Source organism: Oncorhynchus kisutch, linkage group LG28 (genome assembly GCF_002021735.2).
Source record: "Oncorhynchus kisutch isolate 150728-3 linkage group LG28, Okis_V2, whole genome shotgun sequence".
Classification (NCBI taxonomy): Eukaryota; Metazoa; Chordata; class Actinopteri; order Salmoniformes; family Salmonidae; genus Oncorhynchus; species Oncorhynchus kisutch.
In genome coordinates this window covers 38,457,617-38,477,560 of record NC_034201.2, presented here as the reverse complement: position 1 = coordinate 38,477,560, position 19,944 = coordinate 38,457,617, and the positions used below count along the sequence as shown (strand labels likewise).

General features: G+C 49.4%; 2 protein-coding genes across 9 annotated transcripts in view; both read left to right on the top strand.

Moving 5' to 3' along the window:
• Positions 1–19,944, top strand: part of LOC109872506 (rap guanine nucleotide exchange factor 6) — a 165,715-nt gene that overhangs the window by 54,780 nt on the left and 90,991 nt on the right. The gene's annotated exons all lie outside the window — the stretch shown is intronic.
• Positions 3,904–17,739, top strand: LOC116358085 (plexin-A1; the record flags this gene model as incomplete). The annotated part of the gene is given in 2 exon segments (XM_031807453.1): positions 3,904–5,299; positions 17,591–17,739. Coding segments are annotated over 2 exon segments (1,251 nt in total). The 5' UTR covers positions 3,904–4,117.

The window sequence follows — 19,944 nt, the reverse complement described above, 5'->3', positions numbered from 1 at the left end:
CCTCTCTCTCTCTCGCCTCCCTCTCTCTCTCTCTTCGCCCCTCTCTCTCTCTCTCGCCCCTCTCTCTCTCTCTCGCCCCTCTCTCTCTCTCTCGCCCCCTCTCTTCTCTCTCGCCCCTCTCTCTCTCTCGCCCCTCTCTCTCTCTCTCGCCCCTCTCTCCTCTCTCTCGCCCCCTCTCTCTTCTCTCGCCCCTCTCTCTCTCTCTCGCCTCTCTCTCTCTCTCGCCCCCTCTCTCTCTCTCTCGCCCCTCTCTCTCTCCTCGCCCCTTCTCTCTCTCTCTCTCGCCTCCTCTCTCTCGCCTCTCTCTCTCTCTCGCCCCTCTCTCTCTCTCTCTCGCCCCTCTCTCTCTCTCTCTCTCGCCCCCTCTCTCTTCTCTCGCCCCCTCTCTCTCTCTCTCTCTCTCGCCCCTCTCTCTCTCTCTCTCGCCCCTCTCTCTCTCTCTCGCCCCTCCTCTCGCCCCTCTCTCTCTCTCCGCCCCTCTCTCTCTCTCTCGCCCCTCTCTCTCGCTCGCCTCTCTCTCTCTCTCTCGCCCCTCTCTCTCTCTCTCGCCCCTTCTCTCTCTCTCTCGCTCGCCTCTCTCTCTCTCGCTCGCCCCTCTCTCTCTCGCTCGCCCCTCTCTCTCTCGCCCCCTCTCTCTCTCTCTCTGCCCCTCTCTCTCTCTCGCTCGCCTCTCTCTCTCTCCTCATGCTCGCCTCTCTCTCTCTCTCGCCTCTCTCTCTCTCTCGCCCCTCTCTCTCTCTCTCGCCTCTCTCTCTCTCTCTCGCCCCCATCTCTCTCTCTCTCTCGCCCCATCTCTCTCTCTCTCGCTCGCCTCTCTCTCTCTCGCTCGCCCCTCTCTCTCTCGCTCGCCCCCTCTCTCTCTCGCCCCTCTCTCTCTCGCTCGCCCCTCTCTCTCTCTCTCGCCCCTCTCTCTCTCTCTCGCCCCTCTCTCTCTCGCTCGCCCCTCTCTCTCTCTCGCTCCGCCCTCTCTCTCTCTCGCTCGCCCCTCTCTCTCGCTTCGCCCCTCTCTCGCTCGCCCCTCTTCTCTCGCTCGCCCCCTCTCTCTCGCTCGCCCCTCTCTCTCTCTCTCGCCCCTCTCTCTCTCTCTCGCCCCTCTCTCTCTCTCTCGCTCGCCCCCTCTCTATCTCTCTCTCTCGCCCCTCTCTCTCTCTCTCTCTCTCGCCCCTCTCTCTCTCTCTCGCCCCTCTCTCTCTCTCTCGCCCCTCTCTCTCTCTCTCGCCCCTCTCTCTGTCTCTCGCCCCTTCTCTCTCTCTCTCTCGCCCCTCTCTCTCTCTCTCGCCCCTCTCTCTCTCCCCTCTCTCTCTCTCTCGCCCCTCTCTCTCTCTCTCTCTCTCTCTTTCCACAGCATATTCATCTTGTCCAGGCTTTCATTTGTGGAAATTGGATGACACAAACTCCCCTGAACCTCGCTGCTACCAGAGCTATGGTTTGCAATTCCACCGGCTAGCTTTTAGGGCTGTCTGTGTGCAATTTTCCGAACCAAAACACTTTCCCCCTAAATCTCCCTCCAATGCGCACACATGGACACAGTCATTTGTAACTGACCGTACTACCTCCATGCGTTCTTGGGCACTAATTGACACACAGGCCAACCCCTGAAATCACTCTCCGGAGGAAAACCCAAGATAAGGGAGGAAAGAATTGACTTATTATTCCTTCCCTCCTTCTCTTCATTTTTAGATTTTCGTTATATCTCATGTTCCCCCCCCCCCCCCCCCCCACACACGGCTTTCGTCCCTCCCTCCATCGTCTCTCGTCTTTCCCAATTCGGTTCGGTCATAAAATAACCCTCTGCCAACACTTTCATAGTCTAGGTGAAATTAAGCCGGGCCTCTGAGAGTTGCCGCACACATTTTGCGTAATCAGCATTTACAGGGAAACTAATGTCCCGGTATCGCCGGAACATGATTGGTCTGTCAAGCAGCGCTGAGATGGGCCAACTCAAACTCTCTGCTATCATTTGCACTAGAAGTCACCCACAAGGGAAAAAAGTATTTTTCCATTACTTTCACCTCCCCGTCAATCAATCCCCCCCATCGCTCCTCTCCCATCAACCCCCCCCCCCCATCCCTCCTCTCCCATCAACACCCCCCGTCCCTCTCCCATCAACCCCCCCCGTCCCTCCTCTCCCATCGAACCCCCCCCGTACCTCTTCTCCCATCGAACCCCCCCGTACCTCCTCTCCCATCAGACCCCCCCGTACCTCCTCTCCCATCAGACCCCCCCGTCCTTCCTCTCCCATCAGACCCCCCCGTCCTTCCTCTCCCATCAGACCCCCCCGTCCTTCCTCTCCCATCAGACCCCCCCGTCCTTCCTCTCCCATCAGACCCCCCCGTCCTTCCTCTCCCATCAGACCCCCCCCAGTCCCTCCTCTCCCATCAGACCCCCCGTCCTTCCTCTCCCATCAGACCCCCCCGTCCTTCCTCTCCCATCAGACCCCCCCGTCCTTCCTCTCCCATCAGACCCCCCCGTCCTTCCTCTCCCATCAAACCCCCCCCCCGTCCCTCCTCTCCCATCCAGCCCCCCCCGTCCCTCCTCCCCCATCAAACCCCCCCCGTCCCTTCTCTCCCATCAAACCCCTCCCCCCGTCCCTCCTCTCCCATCAAACCCCTCCCCCCGTCTCTCCTCTCCCATCAAACCCCCCCCGTCCCTCCTCCCCCATCAAACCCCCCCCGTCCCTCCTCTCCCATCAAACCCCTCCCCCCGTCTCTCCTCTCCCCCCCGTCCCGTCCCTCCTCTCCCAGCACACCCCCCCCCTCCCTCCTCTCCAATCAAACCCCTCCCCCCGTCCCTCCTCTCCCATCAACCCCCCCCGTCCCTGCTCTCCCATCAATCCCCCCATCCTGCTCTCCCATCAACCCCCCCCCCCTTCCCTCCTCTCCCATTATTCCCCCCGTCCCTCCTAAGGCCCCATAGTGCTGTGCACAACTTGCCCAGAGTCATCCGGGTTTGGCCGGGGTAGGACGTTATTGTAAATAACAATGTGTTCTTAACCGACTTGCCTAGTTAAATAAAGGTTAAATAAATAATCATATTTTTTTGCATTTAACTGCTGGGAGTGGATGACTGGGTTGGGTGGGCGAGATGGCGAGAGAAGCTTTGGCTGGAGTGAAAATGGGAATTGTATTGTTGGAACCGCAACAACAATGACAACAACAACAGCAATTAATCTCTCTGAGACGTGTGCAGTATACTTTTGTCTCGAGTCTCAATCCATCTCATTCTTTAATTTCCCTTTTTTTTCTAGCTTGTATTGTTCTCAACATTCCCGATGGAGCATAATGACCATGAATCATCTTTTTTTTTACTCAACCTCCCTCTGTGTAGCAAACATGTTTTGGCCATCAGAGAGCTGCGGATCTGCCACAGAGTAACTGAGAACCATGCCTTGGTGCTATTGACAGAATAAGGGCCTAATTAGGAGAAGAGGGGGATGCTGGGTAGTTTGCTGATACTGCATGCAGTGGGGAGGCCTGGGAGGGAGCAGACCTGGATACAAATTGCGTGGCGTCCATAGAAGTGTGCCACCTCCGGGGATTTTCTCAGCAGACCTTCTCTAAACCCTCACTATACTGTTGAACATGTGAAATATTAGCATGCCGGGTGTTGTGTGTTTCTAACTCATCGCAGTGTGACTCGCGTTATGGTACCGTGCGTTGTGTAATATGCCCGAAGCTCTCGCTAGCTGTCTCCCTTCACAATTGAGTGTAGTCACGGATATGCCCTACAGGCCTGAGTTTGTGTAATTTATTCATCTGGGGTGGTTGAATGTCGTCTTGACTTTTGTCTTAACTTGGCAGCGTATCTCGGGTGCTTTCAGGTTCCCGGGCTGATGCATAATCAATAGGTAATGTTCCATCGCGTCTCATAATGTTTTTTTTTTTTTTTTTGCCTTGCAGGGCTCCTACAAATGCCGCTGTGGATGATGCTCTGGATGACAGCTCCGAACGCAGAGAAAAGGACACCGGATCAATAGGAGCTTTCCCCCCCTTCCCTTGGCCAGTCCATTCTCCTTCCAGGGGAATATAGCTAAACACAAACAGAGCCGGACTAGGTGCTGGAGTGAACCCACCTCCCCCATCCCTTCCCCCAGCCTTGCCTCCCGCAAGTCCCAGATATGTGGCCCTTACAGAGGTCACTCGCTGCCCCTCGTCTGGGGAACCTGCTCCTTCTCATGGTGCTAGTCCTCTTGGTAGGCTCATCCCAAACAGGAGGCCAACCCCAGACCTTCAAAACCTTCTACCCGCCCGATTGGGGACTGACACACCTGGCCATTCACAACAAAACGGGCGAGGTCTATGTCGGCTCGGTCAACTGGATCTTCAAGCTCTCCAGCAACCTCACCAAGCTGCGGAGCCACATGACTGGTCCCGTGGTGGACAATGAGAAGTGCTACCCCCCGCCCAGCGTCCAGTCCTGCCCCCACGACCTGGCCCAGACCAGCAATGTCAACAAGCTGCTGCTCATTGACTACGCCCAGAACCGGCTCATCGCCTGCGGGAGCACCTCCCAGGGCATCTGCCAGTTTTTAAGACTGGATGACCTGTTCAAGCTAGGCGAGCCACACCACCGCAAGGAGCACTACCTGTCCAGCGTGGCCGAGTCTGGCACCATGTCCGGGGTCATCATCACCTCCCCGCATGGCCCCGCCAGCAAGCTCTTCATCGGCACGCCCATCGACGGCAAGTCGGAGTACTTCCCCACACTCTCCAGCCGCAAGCTGATGGCCAATGAGGAGAACGCCGACATGTTCAGCTTCGTCTACCAGGACGAGTTTGTCTCCTCGCAGCTCAAGATCCCTTCGGACACCCTCAGCAAATTCCCCGCCTTCGACATCTATTACATCTACAGTTTCAGCAGCGAGCAGTTTGTCTACTACCTTACCATGCAGCTGGACACTCAGCTCACCTCGCCAGACGCCTCCGGCGAACAGTTCTTCACCTCCAAGATCGTCCGTCTCTGCGTGGACGATCCCAAGTTCTACTCGTACGTGGAGTTCCCCATTGGCTGCACCAAGGATGGTGTGGAGTACCGCCTCATCCAGGACGCTTACCTCAGCCGGCCCGGGAAGCAGTTGGCCGACTCTTTAAGCATTTCCGAAGACGAGGACATCCTATTCACGGTCTTCTCCCAAGGCCAGAAAAACAGGGCCAAACCACCCAAGGAGTCGGCCCTGTGCCTGTTCACACTGCGCCGCATCAAGGAGAAGATCAAGGAGCGCATCCAGTCCTGCTACAGGGGAGAGGGAAGGCTGTCGCTGCCCTGGTTGCTCAACAAGGAGCTGGCCTGCATCAACTCGGTGAGTCCCTGCGACCCTCTATCGGATTCTCTGATTCAATTCACTGCATTTCAAATCCCTCACATTAAATTCACTTTGATTCTTATTATTTGCCATGCTCTTTTCAGAGAGCATTGAACAAAAGGCCTAAGCTCTGTAATGGCTGACCTTGTGGTCTCACTGGAGATCTGTCAAACTTGAGGAGACCATAGTTACAGCCACCCTGCAATTATCAGGGTTTCGATTCAGACAGTGGTGATGAATACATGGGCCTTCCTCAACACGCCTCTGCCATGATGCTGGCATTTAGCTTTAGTCCCCTTCCACCACTTCTCCCTGGGGCCATCTGTAGGCCAGTCGTAATTAGAGAGGAAGTGCTGAGACATCGTGACTCTGAGCCCGGTTCCCACTCTCTTCCTGGAACCACTGAGTGCTTTGATTTAGTCCAACGGAGATATCATTAGCCCAGTCCCCAGGATTTGTGAAATGTCACTCAAATGACACACACACACACACAAATTCATTGAGAGAGGTTTTGATCACATGCTGTCTGCAGTACTCCGCCCCTCGTGGAAGACAGAGGCTTGGCTGGGGTTCTCCTACTGATCTACGGTGCATGGCCGCGCATTGCTTTCGAGAGCGCACACCCCGCTCCAGGCCGAGATAAACAGGCCTCAGGTCCACATCTCCTTCGCCCTCTCTTTAGCCTTCTCCCTTCTCGCTCCCCTTCTCTCTTATCCCTTCTTCTTCTCTTCCTCTTCCTCCTTCTCTCTTCCCAACAGTCATTCTGCTTTCTCGCCCTCTCCCCGTTCTTTCTCGCTCCCCCCTCTATATATCCATCTACAGTCGACTTCTACTTCTTACTGTCTTTGTCACTCGCTCACTCACTTACTCAGCCTGTTAGCTGGCGTTCTCAACCTCCCTCTCTCTCCTTCTTCCTCTTTCATTCGTTCTTTCCCTCTTTTTTTGTGCTCTCTTTCTCACCCCCCCCCCCTTTCTTAGTCTCTACCACTCTAACGATTAGTTCTTTTGATATAGCATTCTTATTAAACAGCGGTACGGCCCAGCTTGGTGACAGGTGCTACGTGCTAATGAAGGCCCATCTCCAGCTGTACGACATACACATAATGGACTATGAATGAGTACAGCAGGAGCAACAGCAGGTCACTCTTTATTACAGTTCATTACCAAGAGTGCACAGGTGCTTGAAAGAAAAGGATGGAGAGATTGGGAAAGGAGGCTGCCGAAAAGCCTGGCCGAGTCGCGCCGTCTGTCGTTTCTAAACCTAGAGAGGGAGAGTGAAAAAAAGAGAGGGATTTGTGAATGGCCCAGTTGAGGCACTCAGGGGTTCACCTCGCTCCTCCTCAGCTGCAGTTGATTTCCTGTCGTCGTGTTGGCCCTTTTCTTTCTCAACTCCTCTTCTCCCCATGAGTGTTAATTTGACCGTTTTGGAAATGGGCTCTGGTTCTCCGCGTGCAAATGTGTCCTCACAAGTAGCGTTTACACAGGATAACATTTTTTCCAAAGCCAGTTAAAATGTGATCTTCTCTCAAGTAACACCCCGCAATCTGCTTAGTCAGCCAGTCGGTCGCAAACCATTCCACACTGACTCATTCTGGATTCCCGCTTTTTAAGCCCACTCGTTGCCACAGCTCCCCGGCTCTGGTGGGAACGGTGATGTAAGAGCTGCTGTGTTCAGCCGATTGGCTGGCCCTTGATCCTGTGGCGACGCCAGGTCAGGCTTGAGGACTCATTGAGTAGAAGTAATCCTGTAAGCACAGGTCTTGGAACAGCGTTCCCCTCCCCCACTCTCTTAACCTTAACCTTTGAAAACTGACCTTAGATCAGTGTCTGGGGGTGATTTTGCCTCATTGCTCCGTGAGGGGCTAGGTGAGGTCAGCAGTTGACCCTGGTGTAGAGCGGCTGGGAGGCGAGGCGGATTGAGGCAGGCCATTGGCCAGCTGAAGGGTGCAACCTATCATGATGAATGGTCTCCCGTACTGTCAGCTCCCCTCATTACCCCTGTAAATGGACTGTGACTGTGTGTGGTCTGTGTGTGTGTGTGTGTGTGTGGAAAGCTCACATAGGTTCACAGTTGTAGATATTTATTATGTAATTTTGTTCTTTATATTGTACACACACACACACACACACACACACACACACACACACACACACACACACACACACACACCTATCTGAAGCGACCTCGGGCAGTGGCAGTGTTCTCAGGCCCTCATCTCATCTGTCTGGGGTTTATTAGTGATGCTATGACCTTCCACCACTCTGGGAGTAGATCCATAGAAACCATTTCTCCACAGAGGGAGGGGGAGCAAGACAGAGATCGGGAGGGAGAGGTGGGTAGAGTGGGAGAGAGAATAAGAGAGGGAGAGCAAGTGGGTGGAGGATTGGGAGAGTGAGACGGGGTGGAGAGGGAAGAAATGGCATTGGTGAAAAAAGTACCCAGTTGTCGTACCTGAGTAAAAGATGCCTTTAATAGAGAACGACTCAAGTAAAAGTGAGTCGCCCAGCAAAATTCTACTGGAGTAGAAGTCTAAACGCTTTTGGTTTTAAATATACGTAAGTATCAAAAGTAAATGGAATAGCTAAAATATGCTTAAGTATTGAAAGTAAAAGTGTAAATAATAAAAAATTCCTTATATTAAGCAACCCAGACGGCACGATTTTCTTGTTTTCTAAATTGACGGATTGCCAGGGGCACACTACAACAGTCAGACATGATTTACAAACGAAGCATGTGTGTTTAGTGAGTCCACCCGATCAGAGGCAGTAGGGATGACCAGGGATGTTGCCTTGATTATTGTGCGAATTAGACAATTGTCCTGTCCTGCTTATTAGCATTCAAAATGTAACGCACTTTTGGGTGTCAGGGAAAATGTAAGTGAATAATACATTATTTTCATTAGGAAGGTAGTGGAGTCCAATAAAAAGTGGTCCAAAAAATATAAATGGTAAAGTACAGATACCCAAAAAACACTACTTAAGTAGTACTTTAAAGTATTTTTACTTAAGTACATTACACCACTGAGGAATAGTGAGCTGGAGCGAACGAGAGTGAGAGAGAGAGCGACAAGTAGCTACAGAAAGAGAATGGAGACATGTCTTTGCAGGCTATATCTGCTGAGGAAAGGGAGGCGAGGGGAAGTGGAGATGGAGAGAAAGGGAAAAGAGAGAGCTAGAGAAGCTAGCTACAGAAAGCCTGTGCTGCCCATGTGTCTGCTGGTACCACCAGCCACAGAGCAGGAGGAGATGATTTGAACAGAATGCTCCCGCACCAATAATATCGCTGTCAGTCACCCGGGCGCTGGGCTGTCACCGTCACCGCCGAGGCTTTCCGTCATCCCCTGGCTCTTCACAGGGAAGGCGCTTTCTACCGCTGCTCCTGACCCTCGGCGCCAGCTGGTGGCTGGCAGTGTGCCAGATAAGGCTCACCGTCTTCAGGTGACATCTTGACATTCACGCCGTCAGGAAGGGAATAGGAGGAGAATAGAACAGTGGAGGATGTCCGTTAGTGTTGGCGCCGTGGCAATTTGAGTGTGTGTGTTTGGCTGGGGTGGGGGGGGGGGGGTCGTGTTTGTTGTGGGTGGGGATGTGTGTGGGTGGGGATGTGTGTCGTGTTTTTGTTGGGGATGGTTGTGTGTGTGTATAGTGTTTGGTGAGGTGGGGGTGTGAGTAGTGTTTGTTGTGGGTGTGTGTGTGTTGTGGTTAGGGGGGGTGTGGGTGTGGCATGCGCAGGCATTCATGAAGTCTGTAATGGACAAACAAAATACAATGCTACTATCACAACTTTTCCTTAGGTTTAGCCCACATCTCTATTTCTCGCTCTGGCCTAAGATGGTGCCGACGTATGGAGTATGAATCTCCGTGTACTCACCGTCCACCCGGCCCTTCCCGGAGACGGTGGAACAATGGTCTAGCTTCTTCCGGCGACGTGCCGGGCAGCCTGGGATTCCTACAATAGAGTCGGAAAAGAAGACTGAGAGGCCGAGTCATCTTAGTGTGATCGAGGCACCGGGTGACCCGTACTAAGCAGGACGCGCGTGCGCGCTACACTATGCAGGATGCCTACTCACAGCACTATTGAACTCGACTGGTATCTCTCTTCAAAGTAAGAGCGGATGTGAATCTCCGACTCTCCCCATGCATCTAGCCTCGGCAGTTTGATAGTGTTGCAGGTTAGCCTTTTTTTATCTGTTAAACTACTTCCGTCCTTCCTCCGCTCCTTGGAGCACATACAAATGACGGTGTCCCAAATGGCACCCTGTTCCCGATTTTAGAGTACTGCTCTTGACCAGAGCTGGATAAAAGTTGCGCACTATGCAGGGAATAAGGGTTGCGTTTGGGCCGCACATAGGAACCGCCGCCACTGCTATACCGACCAACATGAAGATATGCCTGGATACTGAAAGCTTTGTTGGGGCTAACGCTATCTGCTATCTGCTAGCCTCTATCCGCTATCTTCTATCCGCTATCTTCTATCCGCTAGCCTCTATCCGCTATCTTCTATCCGCTATCTTCTATCCGCTATCTTCTATCCGCTATCTTCTATCCGCTATCTTCTATCCGCTAGCCGCTATCTTCTATCCGTTATCTTCTATCCGCTATCTTCTATCTGCTAGCCTCTATCCTCTATCCGCTAATAGCATTATTCAATTTCATAGAACTTTGCTTGTTCCATACAGGGGGAAATGCAATATAGTTTAGTCAAGTCGACTCTGCGATTATCAGATACAGAATCAACGGTGTGTTCAAATGCTACATTTCCAACACTTAATCTGTGTTTGATTTGAGTTTGCCTCGTGAAATAGATGCCCCCCCCCCCCCAAAAAAAAAAAGAAATCGGGAACTCCAGGCAGGCTCAAGCGAATGCTGAACTATTCAAAATAGTATTTGATCCCAGGTCTGGAGGGCTGTGTTCTTCCAAAACGATATCTTCAACTCAAGCAAGGCCAACTAATAACCTCGTTAAATATATTTGCCTTTGCGATTCTGAGCGGTAATTACGATAAATGTAAAACACAGGACTATTCCCCTTTTCCTTAATCAGAATGTGACGGTAAACGCACGTAGCTCATTAAACGTGACTAATTGGGACGGCGGCGGTGATGACCACCGGATGGATGTTTCTTAGTTAATTGGGCGACGTAATGTGCTGAGGGGTGAGAATTACTGGGTTGAACCTATGTCATTATATACCATACTAAAGTACTAATATTAGACATTCTTATGTATTGGGTTAGATTGACGGACAAACCAACCAATCCAGTGTGTGCGTGTGTCTACCTGTGTGTGTGTGTTTGCTTATCAGTGTCTCCCTTAAGATTGTTTTCAGCAGCGGAGGAGAATGTGGTGGTGGGGGGGGGGTGCCAGGTTGTAAGAACGACTGAAGTTCACTTCTGGCGACAAAAAAATTAAATAAAAAATGCCGTTCTACTCCAAAAATGCATGAATATAAATTATGTTGATCCCATCTGAAATACAATTGATGGGAACCACTGCACTGTAGGGAAGATGAGGAGCAAGCTGTGGCTGCGTGCTCTTGGCTCTCATTCGTGCTACTGCTTAAATCTGTTTGCTTAAAAAGACCAGTTGTAATTGTCAATCTGATCTTAAAAGGGATAGTGTGAGATTTTCCCAATTAAGGATACCATTTTTATGTCAATGCGTGCAGTTTTTAACGTTAGTTTCGGGATGATTCGCCACAAAGTTTCGCCAAATATCGTAGTTATTGGAGTGGCGGCAAATGATACAAAATCTCTTTCTCGCTCTGTCTGTCTCTCTGTCCCCACCCCATGCTCACAAATCGCCGACGCCCATGCTAATGATACTAATTGCCCGTGTAATTATTTATTGATGTCTGTCTGTGTCTTTTGTGTTTTCAAAGTGTACTTGTCACGTACACAGGATACAACAAGTGTAAAACAGTGTGGTGACGTGCGCAGCGCCAAAACTCTTTCCCAATGAGGCAGTAATACAAGTAATAATATAGATAAGAAATACGAGAGGAAACCGAACACAAGAATCATATACAGGTTAGTGCCAGTACCATTATTACAGTGTGCAGGGGTGCTGGATTGATTGTAGGTATGTACATGTAAACAGGGGTAAGAAGTGACTGGTAGCAGGATAAATATTAATAGTAATAATAATAATAATAATCAACAGCAAAAATATAAACGCAACATGTAAAGTGTTGGTCCCATGTTTCATGAACTGAGATAAAATATCCCAGAAATGGTCCATATGCAAAAGAAGCTTATTTCTCTCAAATGTTTTGCACAAATTTGTTGACATCCCTGTTAGTGAGCATTTGTCCTTTGCCAAGATCCACTTGTCAAGTTTGGCATATCAAAAATCTGAATAAACTGCATGATCACTACACAGGTGCATCTTGTTGCTGGGGACAATAAAAGGCCACTCTCAAATTGGCAGTTTTGGCACACAACACAATGCCACAGATGTCTCACCTTTTGAGGGATTGTGCAATTGGCCTGCTGACTGCAGGAATGTCCATCAGAGCTGTTGCCAGAGAATTTAATATTTGAAGAATTTCTGCACACTGTCAGAAACCGTCTCAGGGAAGCTCATCTGCCTTCTCGTCGTCCTCACCAGGGTCTTGACCTGACTGCAGTTTGGTGTCGTAACAGACTTCAGTGGGACAATGCTCATTTTCCATTGGCCACTAGCTGTAGAAGTGTGCTCTTCATGGATGAATCCCGGTTTTGACTGTACCGGGCAAATGGCAGACAGCTGTATGGCATCGTGTGGGCGAACGGTTTACTGATGTCAATGTTGTGAACAGAGTGGCCTGCGGTGGGGTTATGGTATGGGCAGATATACGTTACGGACAACGATCACAATTGCATTTTATCGATGGCAATTGATGAGATCCTGAGGCCCATGCCGTGCTGTTCATCCGCTGCCATCACATGTTTCAACATGATAATGTACATCATTCCTGGAAGCTGAAAAATGTCCCAGTACTTCCATGGTCTGTTTACTCGCCTGACATGTCACCCATTGAGCATGTTTGGGATGCTCTGGATTGACGTGTACGACAGTGCTCCAGCAACTTCGCACAGCCATTGAAAAGAACCGCCTGCCGTATGGGAGCAGAGAACAGTCAAATGCTGGGGTGACTGGAGTCTTGGGCAATTTTGAGGGGCCTTTCTCTGACACGTGTTTTTGACACTTTTGGGAAGCTGATAGCTGAAATGTTGCCAGTGACTGTAGTGCCACTGCTTGCTGCCGTCACACTGGAACATAAAATAATAATAATAATAATAAACCGTCTTTTTTACATGACGCAAACGCACGCACACAATACCCAGCTGTGTGTTTACATACAATTCAAGGCATGTCCAAGGACCACTCGTTACAAGTAGGAACAACCACACACTCCCATCTCCACATTGCTCCGTTGCCATAGCGTTCTAGGCCTATCTGACGTGAGAGAGATTGACCCTCCGAGAGATTCTACAGTTGGCTTGGAATTCTAAAACAACTGTATGTGTTTTGTGTTAGTCGTTCTAGGCACTGTGTGTTTGTGTGTGAAACGTGCACATGCGTGTGGCGCTAGGTGCACCTGCATCGTATGTGTGTGTTTCTGTGTGCGCTTGCCCCGTGTGTCCCCCCCCCCCCCCCCCCCCTATGCCTAAGCAGTGACGTGACAGTGTTTGACTGTGGGCTGTAGGTCAGGAGTTCCCAGTGGGATTTCCCCCGGGCCTGTCTGTCACCGGCGATGACTCGGCACATGACACACACTCTACCCTGTACTTTTGTTATCGGAAGTACAGCTCACGAGTAGGACATGTTGTTCCATGAAGCTTTGGATGTCGGTGGCGGTTTCCTAACCAAAGTGCTTTAAAGTTGCGTTTGGAAAAGCGCTGTATGAGATGAAATTAATTAAGACGCAGTTGGGCAAATAGACACGTGGAGGGACAGACAGACAAACCGAGACACCGAGACACCCACACAGACAAACCGAGACACCGAGACACCCACACAGACGACACCGAGACACCCACACAGACGACACCGAGACACCGAGACACCCACACAGACAAACCGAGACACCCACACAGACAAACCGAGACACCGAGACACCCACACAGACACACCGAGACACCGAGACACCCACACAGACAAACCGAGACACCGAGACACCCACACAGACAAACCGAGACACCGAGACACCCACACAGACAAACCGAGACACCGAGACACCCACACAGACAAACCGAGACACCGAGACACCCACACAGACAACCGAGACACCGAGACACCCACACAGACAACGACACCCACACAGACAAACCGAGACACCGAGACACCCACACAGACAAACCGAGACACCGAGACACCCACACAGACAACCGAGACACCGAGACACCCACACAGACAACCGAGACACCGAGACACCCACACAGACAAACCGAGACACCGAGACACCCACACAGACAAAACATGTTTTATTTACTTTGAGAGGAGACTCCTTCTCTTTAAGAGACTCCAGCGATGTCTCCTTAAGCTCAGCTGGGATTCTGGGTAATTTATGAGAGCGAAAGATGGAGAGGGAGGGGGGCAGAGAGAGAGAGAGAGAGAGGGAGAGAGAGAGCGAGAGAGAAAGAGAGAGAGCGAGTGAGGCAGGCATACAGGCAGGTAGCACACACACACACACACACACACACACACACACACACACACACACAGAGAAAGAGAGAAGCCCAGTGGAATGTGTGAATAGTTTGTGCTGTGATATGCCAGGCTGTTTTGGCTTATGTGTGGAATGTAGCAGCGTGTGTTTAGTTACGCCCTGTGTGTGTTTTATTTATAGAGCAGGACCTCTGTCTGTGTGTGTGTGTGTGTGTGTGGACGTGCCCACTCACAGAATCAGACCGTTGTGTATCCATGCATGATGCATACCCATACATGTATAAATGTATGAACGCACATTTGAATGAATAAGTGGAGCAGGGGCAGATATTTGTATTTTGATTTCTATTCGTTTAGACATTTTTCTTTTGAAATTACGTTTAGATTCAAGTAGTTTCCAGACCTGATCTGCTAGTTTTTATTTAGTTGTAGTTTTTACAAAACATTTCTATTTAGTTTTGTATTGTATTATTTAGTGTTCGGGGAAAAAAATAACTGGTGCCTGGGAGGCTAGGAGACATTGATGTGTTGTATAGGGATGGCACTTCTTGCCACGGGGGGGTGAGTAATGCGTAAGGTGATGGGTCAGTTCATAGGTTAGGTTTACGTTGTAAAGTCAATTTCCATGTGACTTGGGTTTGAAAGGGTTCATGCCTAGACTGGCGAAATAAATATGGTTGAAGGAAACTCTCTTCACAGACCACTGGTGGTTTTCATCTGATTGTCAAACAAATCACTTCATAAAGTAGGTTATGTAGCCAGACAGCATCAGGCTACACTTACATGTCTTCTGCCTTGATGACGATGGCGGTATTATCAGCAGCACCTGTATTTTTACTAAATAAATGTCTTTAACTCTGGTCATTTTTCTGTCAAATTGTTATATTTGCATTTTGCCCGGATTTGAAAGCGCCTCATTGCCTAAGCGGAGAAATTGTATTTAAAATAAATATTACTAGTATTTTTTAAAAATGTTTATGCCCAGCTCACAAGGCCCCTTGATTTGAGGCCTGAGGCAATAGCCTCTTCTGCCTAGTGCTAAGTCTGTCATTGATCCCTCTCAGGTCTGTTTAACAGGGTGGCTCTCCCATAGACACCAATTTATTATCAGCTGTGTCTGGTCTGCTTAGTTCATTGACTGTATATGAACCAGAAATAAATGAGGGAGTGGGATGTCTCGCTTCCTCTACCGTCTCTGGTTTAGCTTGCCCTTTGGGCAAGCAGCATTTACCAATCAGATTCAGAAACTTAACTCCATTAGGAGAAATCTTGAAAACCTGTTAGATTTTTGCCCAAAGTTTAGGAGGAAAAAACGAATTCTGGACATCATTCATGTTGGGTTTTATTTTAGTTAGTTTTGGAGTCCAAGATAATAGTATCAGTATATTTTTAGTTTTTCAAACAGGTTTGTTAATTATTTTATTTTCCAAAATAGTTTTTTCATTATTAGTTTTAGTTTACTATAATAGACTTGGTGTGTGTGCGCACACTTGTTTATGTGTGTGTGTGTGCGCGCGCACGTGTGCATAATTCATCTTTATAAACTGGGTGGTTCGAGCCCTGAATGCTGATTGGCTGACAACGCAGTGGAGTGCCTGGATACAGCCCTGAGTCGTGGTATGTGAACCCTTTGGAATTACCTGGATTTCTGCATAAATTGGTCCTCAAATTTGATCTGAGCTTCATCTAGGTCACAACAACAGACAAACGCGGTCTAATTAAATCCTGGTATTACCAGAAGGTTCACTTACACTTTTTCTTGCCAATGTATACCACAAACCCCCGAGGTGTCTTATTGCCGGTCACCAACGTAATTAGAGCCGTAAAAAGGAATGATTTGTCATACTCGTGGTATATGGTCTGATATACCACGGCTGTCAGCCAGTCAGCATTCAGGACCCGAACCACCTAGTTTATTATTGACAGTATATTGTCCAGTGTAGGTTAGCCAGCACAGTAAGTGTCTTCTTGTGGACTGTAGGTTAACTTTCAAACCCAGAAGAATACCATTACCCTTCACTACCCAGTAGAACTCTGGGTGTGCATCCCAAATGGTACCCTATTCCGTATGTAGTAGTGCACTACTGTTGACCAGGGACCAACGGGCTCTGGTCAAAGTAGTGCGTTATGTAAGGAATAGGTTGCCATTTGGGACTCAACTGCTGTCTCTGTGTACTAATGTACTGTATCTTAACCCTTTCAACCCCCCCCCCCCATGATGGATTAACCCTTCAAGGTCCTTCCCTCCAGGCTCTGGTGGGGTGGGGCTACCGTGTGTCTGACTAAGTGCCCGACTCAAATTCAGATTGATGGAGACGAGCTTGCACTTCTCTCATGATTGGGTTTGAATATGGCCCTGTGGGCATCTGGAGAAGTGTAGGAAGGATTGTAGTTGAGTGAAGTGTGTCTGTTTTGTCCAGATGGGAGACTGGCCAAGGTCATTAGTGAATAAAAAGACTGTTTCAAGTAACGGCTCAGTGGACATGGACGCACACGCGCGCACACACACACACACACACTTCACTCCTCTACAATCCTCCCGATTCTTCTGCAGATGCCCATTGTTAGTGAGTCGCAGAAGGTTCCCGTAAAGCAGCAATCCCTCTCTCTCCACCGGGTCACGGGGCGAACTACGGGACTTTGTAACCGAATTGATACCCAGCTGGCTGTCCCTTCCTCTTTCTCCTCTCCTCCTTCTCTCCCTGCCTTCTTCGTTTCCTGGCTGTGAGATGGAAGGATAAGAGGAAGACGTAGAGATGAAAGAGGGGGGAGGAATGGAGGGACGAGAGACGGAGTAGAGAAGGGGATCGTAACCCGCGTAGAGTTGTGGTACTCGTCCGCTGTAGTTCCTCGGCTAAGGGATGGTTTGAGAGTTGGAGAGCGAGGCAGCGAGAGTGAAATAAAGCAGGAAAGGAAGGACCAGAGGGACATCGACGAGAGTCATGTTGAAATCAATTTCAGGCAGATGGTGAGACACGTGAGGGAGAGTTAACTGTTCTCTTCTGTGGATCAATCAGATGATGTCGTGATCAGTCTTTGGATTACACCATCATTTACACACTCGCCTGTGTGTGTGTGCGCGTGTTGCCCGTGTTAAACACACACTTCAATTCTAACCTTCCTCTGCTAGCAACCTCTTAGGCCTCCATAGGGTGCGGGTTGCGCACACACAGTGACGTTGGTGTGTCATGCCTCTCACGACAGGCCGATTTCACTTGCGTAGTAAGGTTGGTGACCTCTGCCCTCTAGCCTGAATGCTTTGTGTCAGTGGTTCAGCCTATCTCCCTTAGCAACCCAAGTGGCAGGTTGGAATTCGTCAGGGGGTAACTATTGTGCCCCTTAATGAAATTAGAGCTCTGAATGAGGGGATTATCATTTGAATCGGCTGAAGAGAATCCTTTGGGAGAGACACACACGCACTACTTAAACATGCACACAACACTCGTCTCTAGACGATAGTTCACGTTAGCAAACTGCGTATCTGTTGTGTTTATGTGACTCTTTCCTTTGTCTTTCTGTAAGTGCAACTGCGCTCTGATATTGTACTGTATTAAACAAGGCTATTACAAGGCCAGACACACCTCTTTTTTGTATCCTCACACTTCTCCCTCTCTCTCTCTCTCCTCTCTCGTTCAGCCTCTTCAGATTGACGACAACTTCTGCGGCCAGGACTTTAACCAGCCGCTGGCGGGACCAGCACCATAGAAGGGATACCGCTCTTCATCGACAAGGATGACGGCCTGACCTCTGTGGCCGCCTACGATTACCGCGGCAACACCGTGGCCCTTCGCCGGCACGCGCAACGGCAGGATAAAGAAGGTAAGGAGCGAGAGGATGGAGGGAGAACGACTCTTTCGGGTCGCGACGGAGTCTGGCGTTTCGCCGTGTTTGAGGGGCGTCGTTGTTACGTTGTATTCACGGCCTTTGTTGATCAGTCTTGTCACGGCAGATTGGAATTTGGGTGTTTTTTAAATTTTATTTCCGTAAGCAGGAAGTTGCTCCATGTATACATGTCGACATTGATTGGTCCTCATGACTTTTTTAAAGGGGATATCATAGGCTGTGTCAGGAATGGCGAGCCTATAGATTCCTATATGGCTCCGGCAAATAGCAGTGCACTAGGTAGGAAAGGAGACAAGGGTGGCGTTGACATGTCCGCCCTCATAGATAGGTGCCGGGGATCTGATTTAGCCGCCGGGGCTTGTTTAGTTCATAAAACCTTACTGCGACGTGTCACATCCATTTGACTCTAACGTGTCTTTAACATCCAGGAGACCCTGCAGGCCGTCGATCAAAATCGCCATCCGCTAAAGACGACATGCGGGGAAATTGACTGCGGTCGTCTAGTTTTAGTAGATGCAGTATATAGACCTAGCCTGTGGTGTCAAATGGAAATGGATAGAGTGGTCTATTGAAAGTCGTGGGGTTTGGTTCCCGCGATGGTCATAAACGGGATATTAGGCAGATATGTGTGTTAGCTGTTAGTGGCTTTGAATGAGAGCTGAATGTTGTCTGGATCTTAGCCTCCAGAATCTCTGGTGAACATTCCAAACGGGCTGCTGGTCTGAGTTTGTGTTCTTATTTGTGTGTTGTTATTGATGTTTTCTCAGTTATTAGCACGTACACAGTGTGCATGTTGATTGTGTGTTTGGTGAGTGTTCGTGATGACTTGTCATACTAATTTGCATGTGGTGTGCGTGCGTGCGTGTATGTAGTCTGTTGAAGACAGGGCTCTCGAGGTAGATAGGAGCTCATTGTATTTCGCCTGGTTTACCTTCTGTTCCGCTCAAGACATTGAGTCACCGTTATGAATATGCATTATAATCTGTGGGTTTCTTTGTCTGAATGTGTACTGTGTGTGTGTGTGTGTGTGTGACAGCACAATGCAATGTTGACTTAGATTCAGCACTGTGCATTCGTCAAAGTGACACCGACCCATTCAGTTATTTTGTGAACGCTGTTATTTGTTGTTGTGTGAGACGTGTGTTGGTGTGTGGAAGGAGAGAACAAGGTTGTTGTTACATGGAGGTAATTGCCAAAATAATGGAAACACCAACATAAAGTGTCTTAATAGGTCATTGGGCCACCACGGTGCGCCAGAACAGCTTCAATGCTCCTTGGCAGATGTTCTATAAATGTCCCTCCAACAGAGTTCCAGACATGACACCACTCTAACATGAGAAATTCCATCATTTTGTGTTGTTGTGACGGTGGTGGAAAACGCTGTCTCAGGCGCCGCTCCAGAATCTCCCATAAGTTTTCAATTGTGTTGAGATCTGGTGACTGAGACACACACACACACACACACACACACACACACACACACACACACCCTTTAAACCCCCTATGCTATTTTGAGACCCCTCTTTCAAAGTCCTGGAAATAAAATACACAAAGGTTAGTGGTTATCGTGCTAACAGAGCAAGATAATGCTAGCAGTGCTAGATTCAAAACACCAGTGGTATTTGTGTCTACATCTGGGCTCAAATGCGCTAGGTGTGAGACGACATCTACACAAGAGGAGGAAAATAAGGTGGAAGTGAAAAATGAGCATAAATTCTTGGTCTGTTCCAAATGTATCATCATCAAGCAGCTTAGGGTGATTCTCCGGCTGCTAGTTCAGTTGCGGAGGAAAACGAGATGTGCGTTTCAGTTCTGAATGCCTCCTACAGCTAAGGACTCGATGAGTCGGGCGGTACTGACCTGCTCCAATCCACTGGACAGATGGTAAGCTCAATTCCCCGGCCAGTGGGAGACTGGACACTGGCAAGGCGAAGGAGGCGAAACGTAAATGTCACGGATGCGTCTTCCTTGGATCAGCCTCTCAGAATAGCACTAAAAACAAGCAAGCAACACAGAAAAGGACTAACAATAGCCCATATTAACACATGTCTCCTGAGAAATAAGGTTTGTGAAATTGACCACTTATTGACATCTGAAAACTGCTAAGAGTCGGTGTTTGGACTATATATGTGTGAAATGTTGGATAA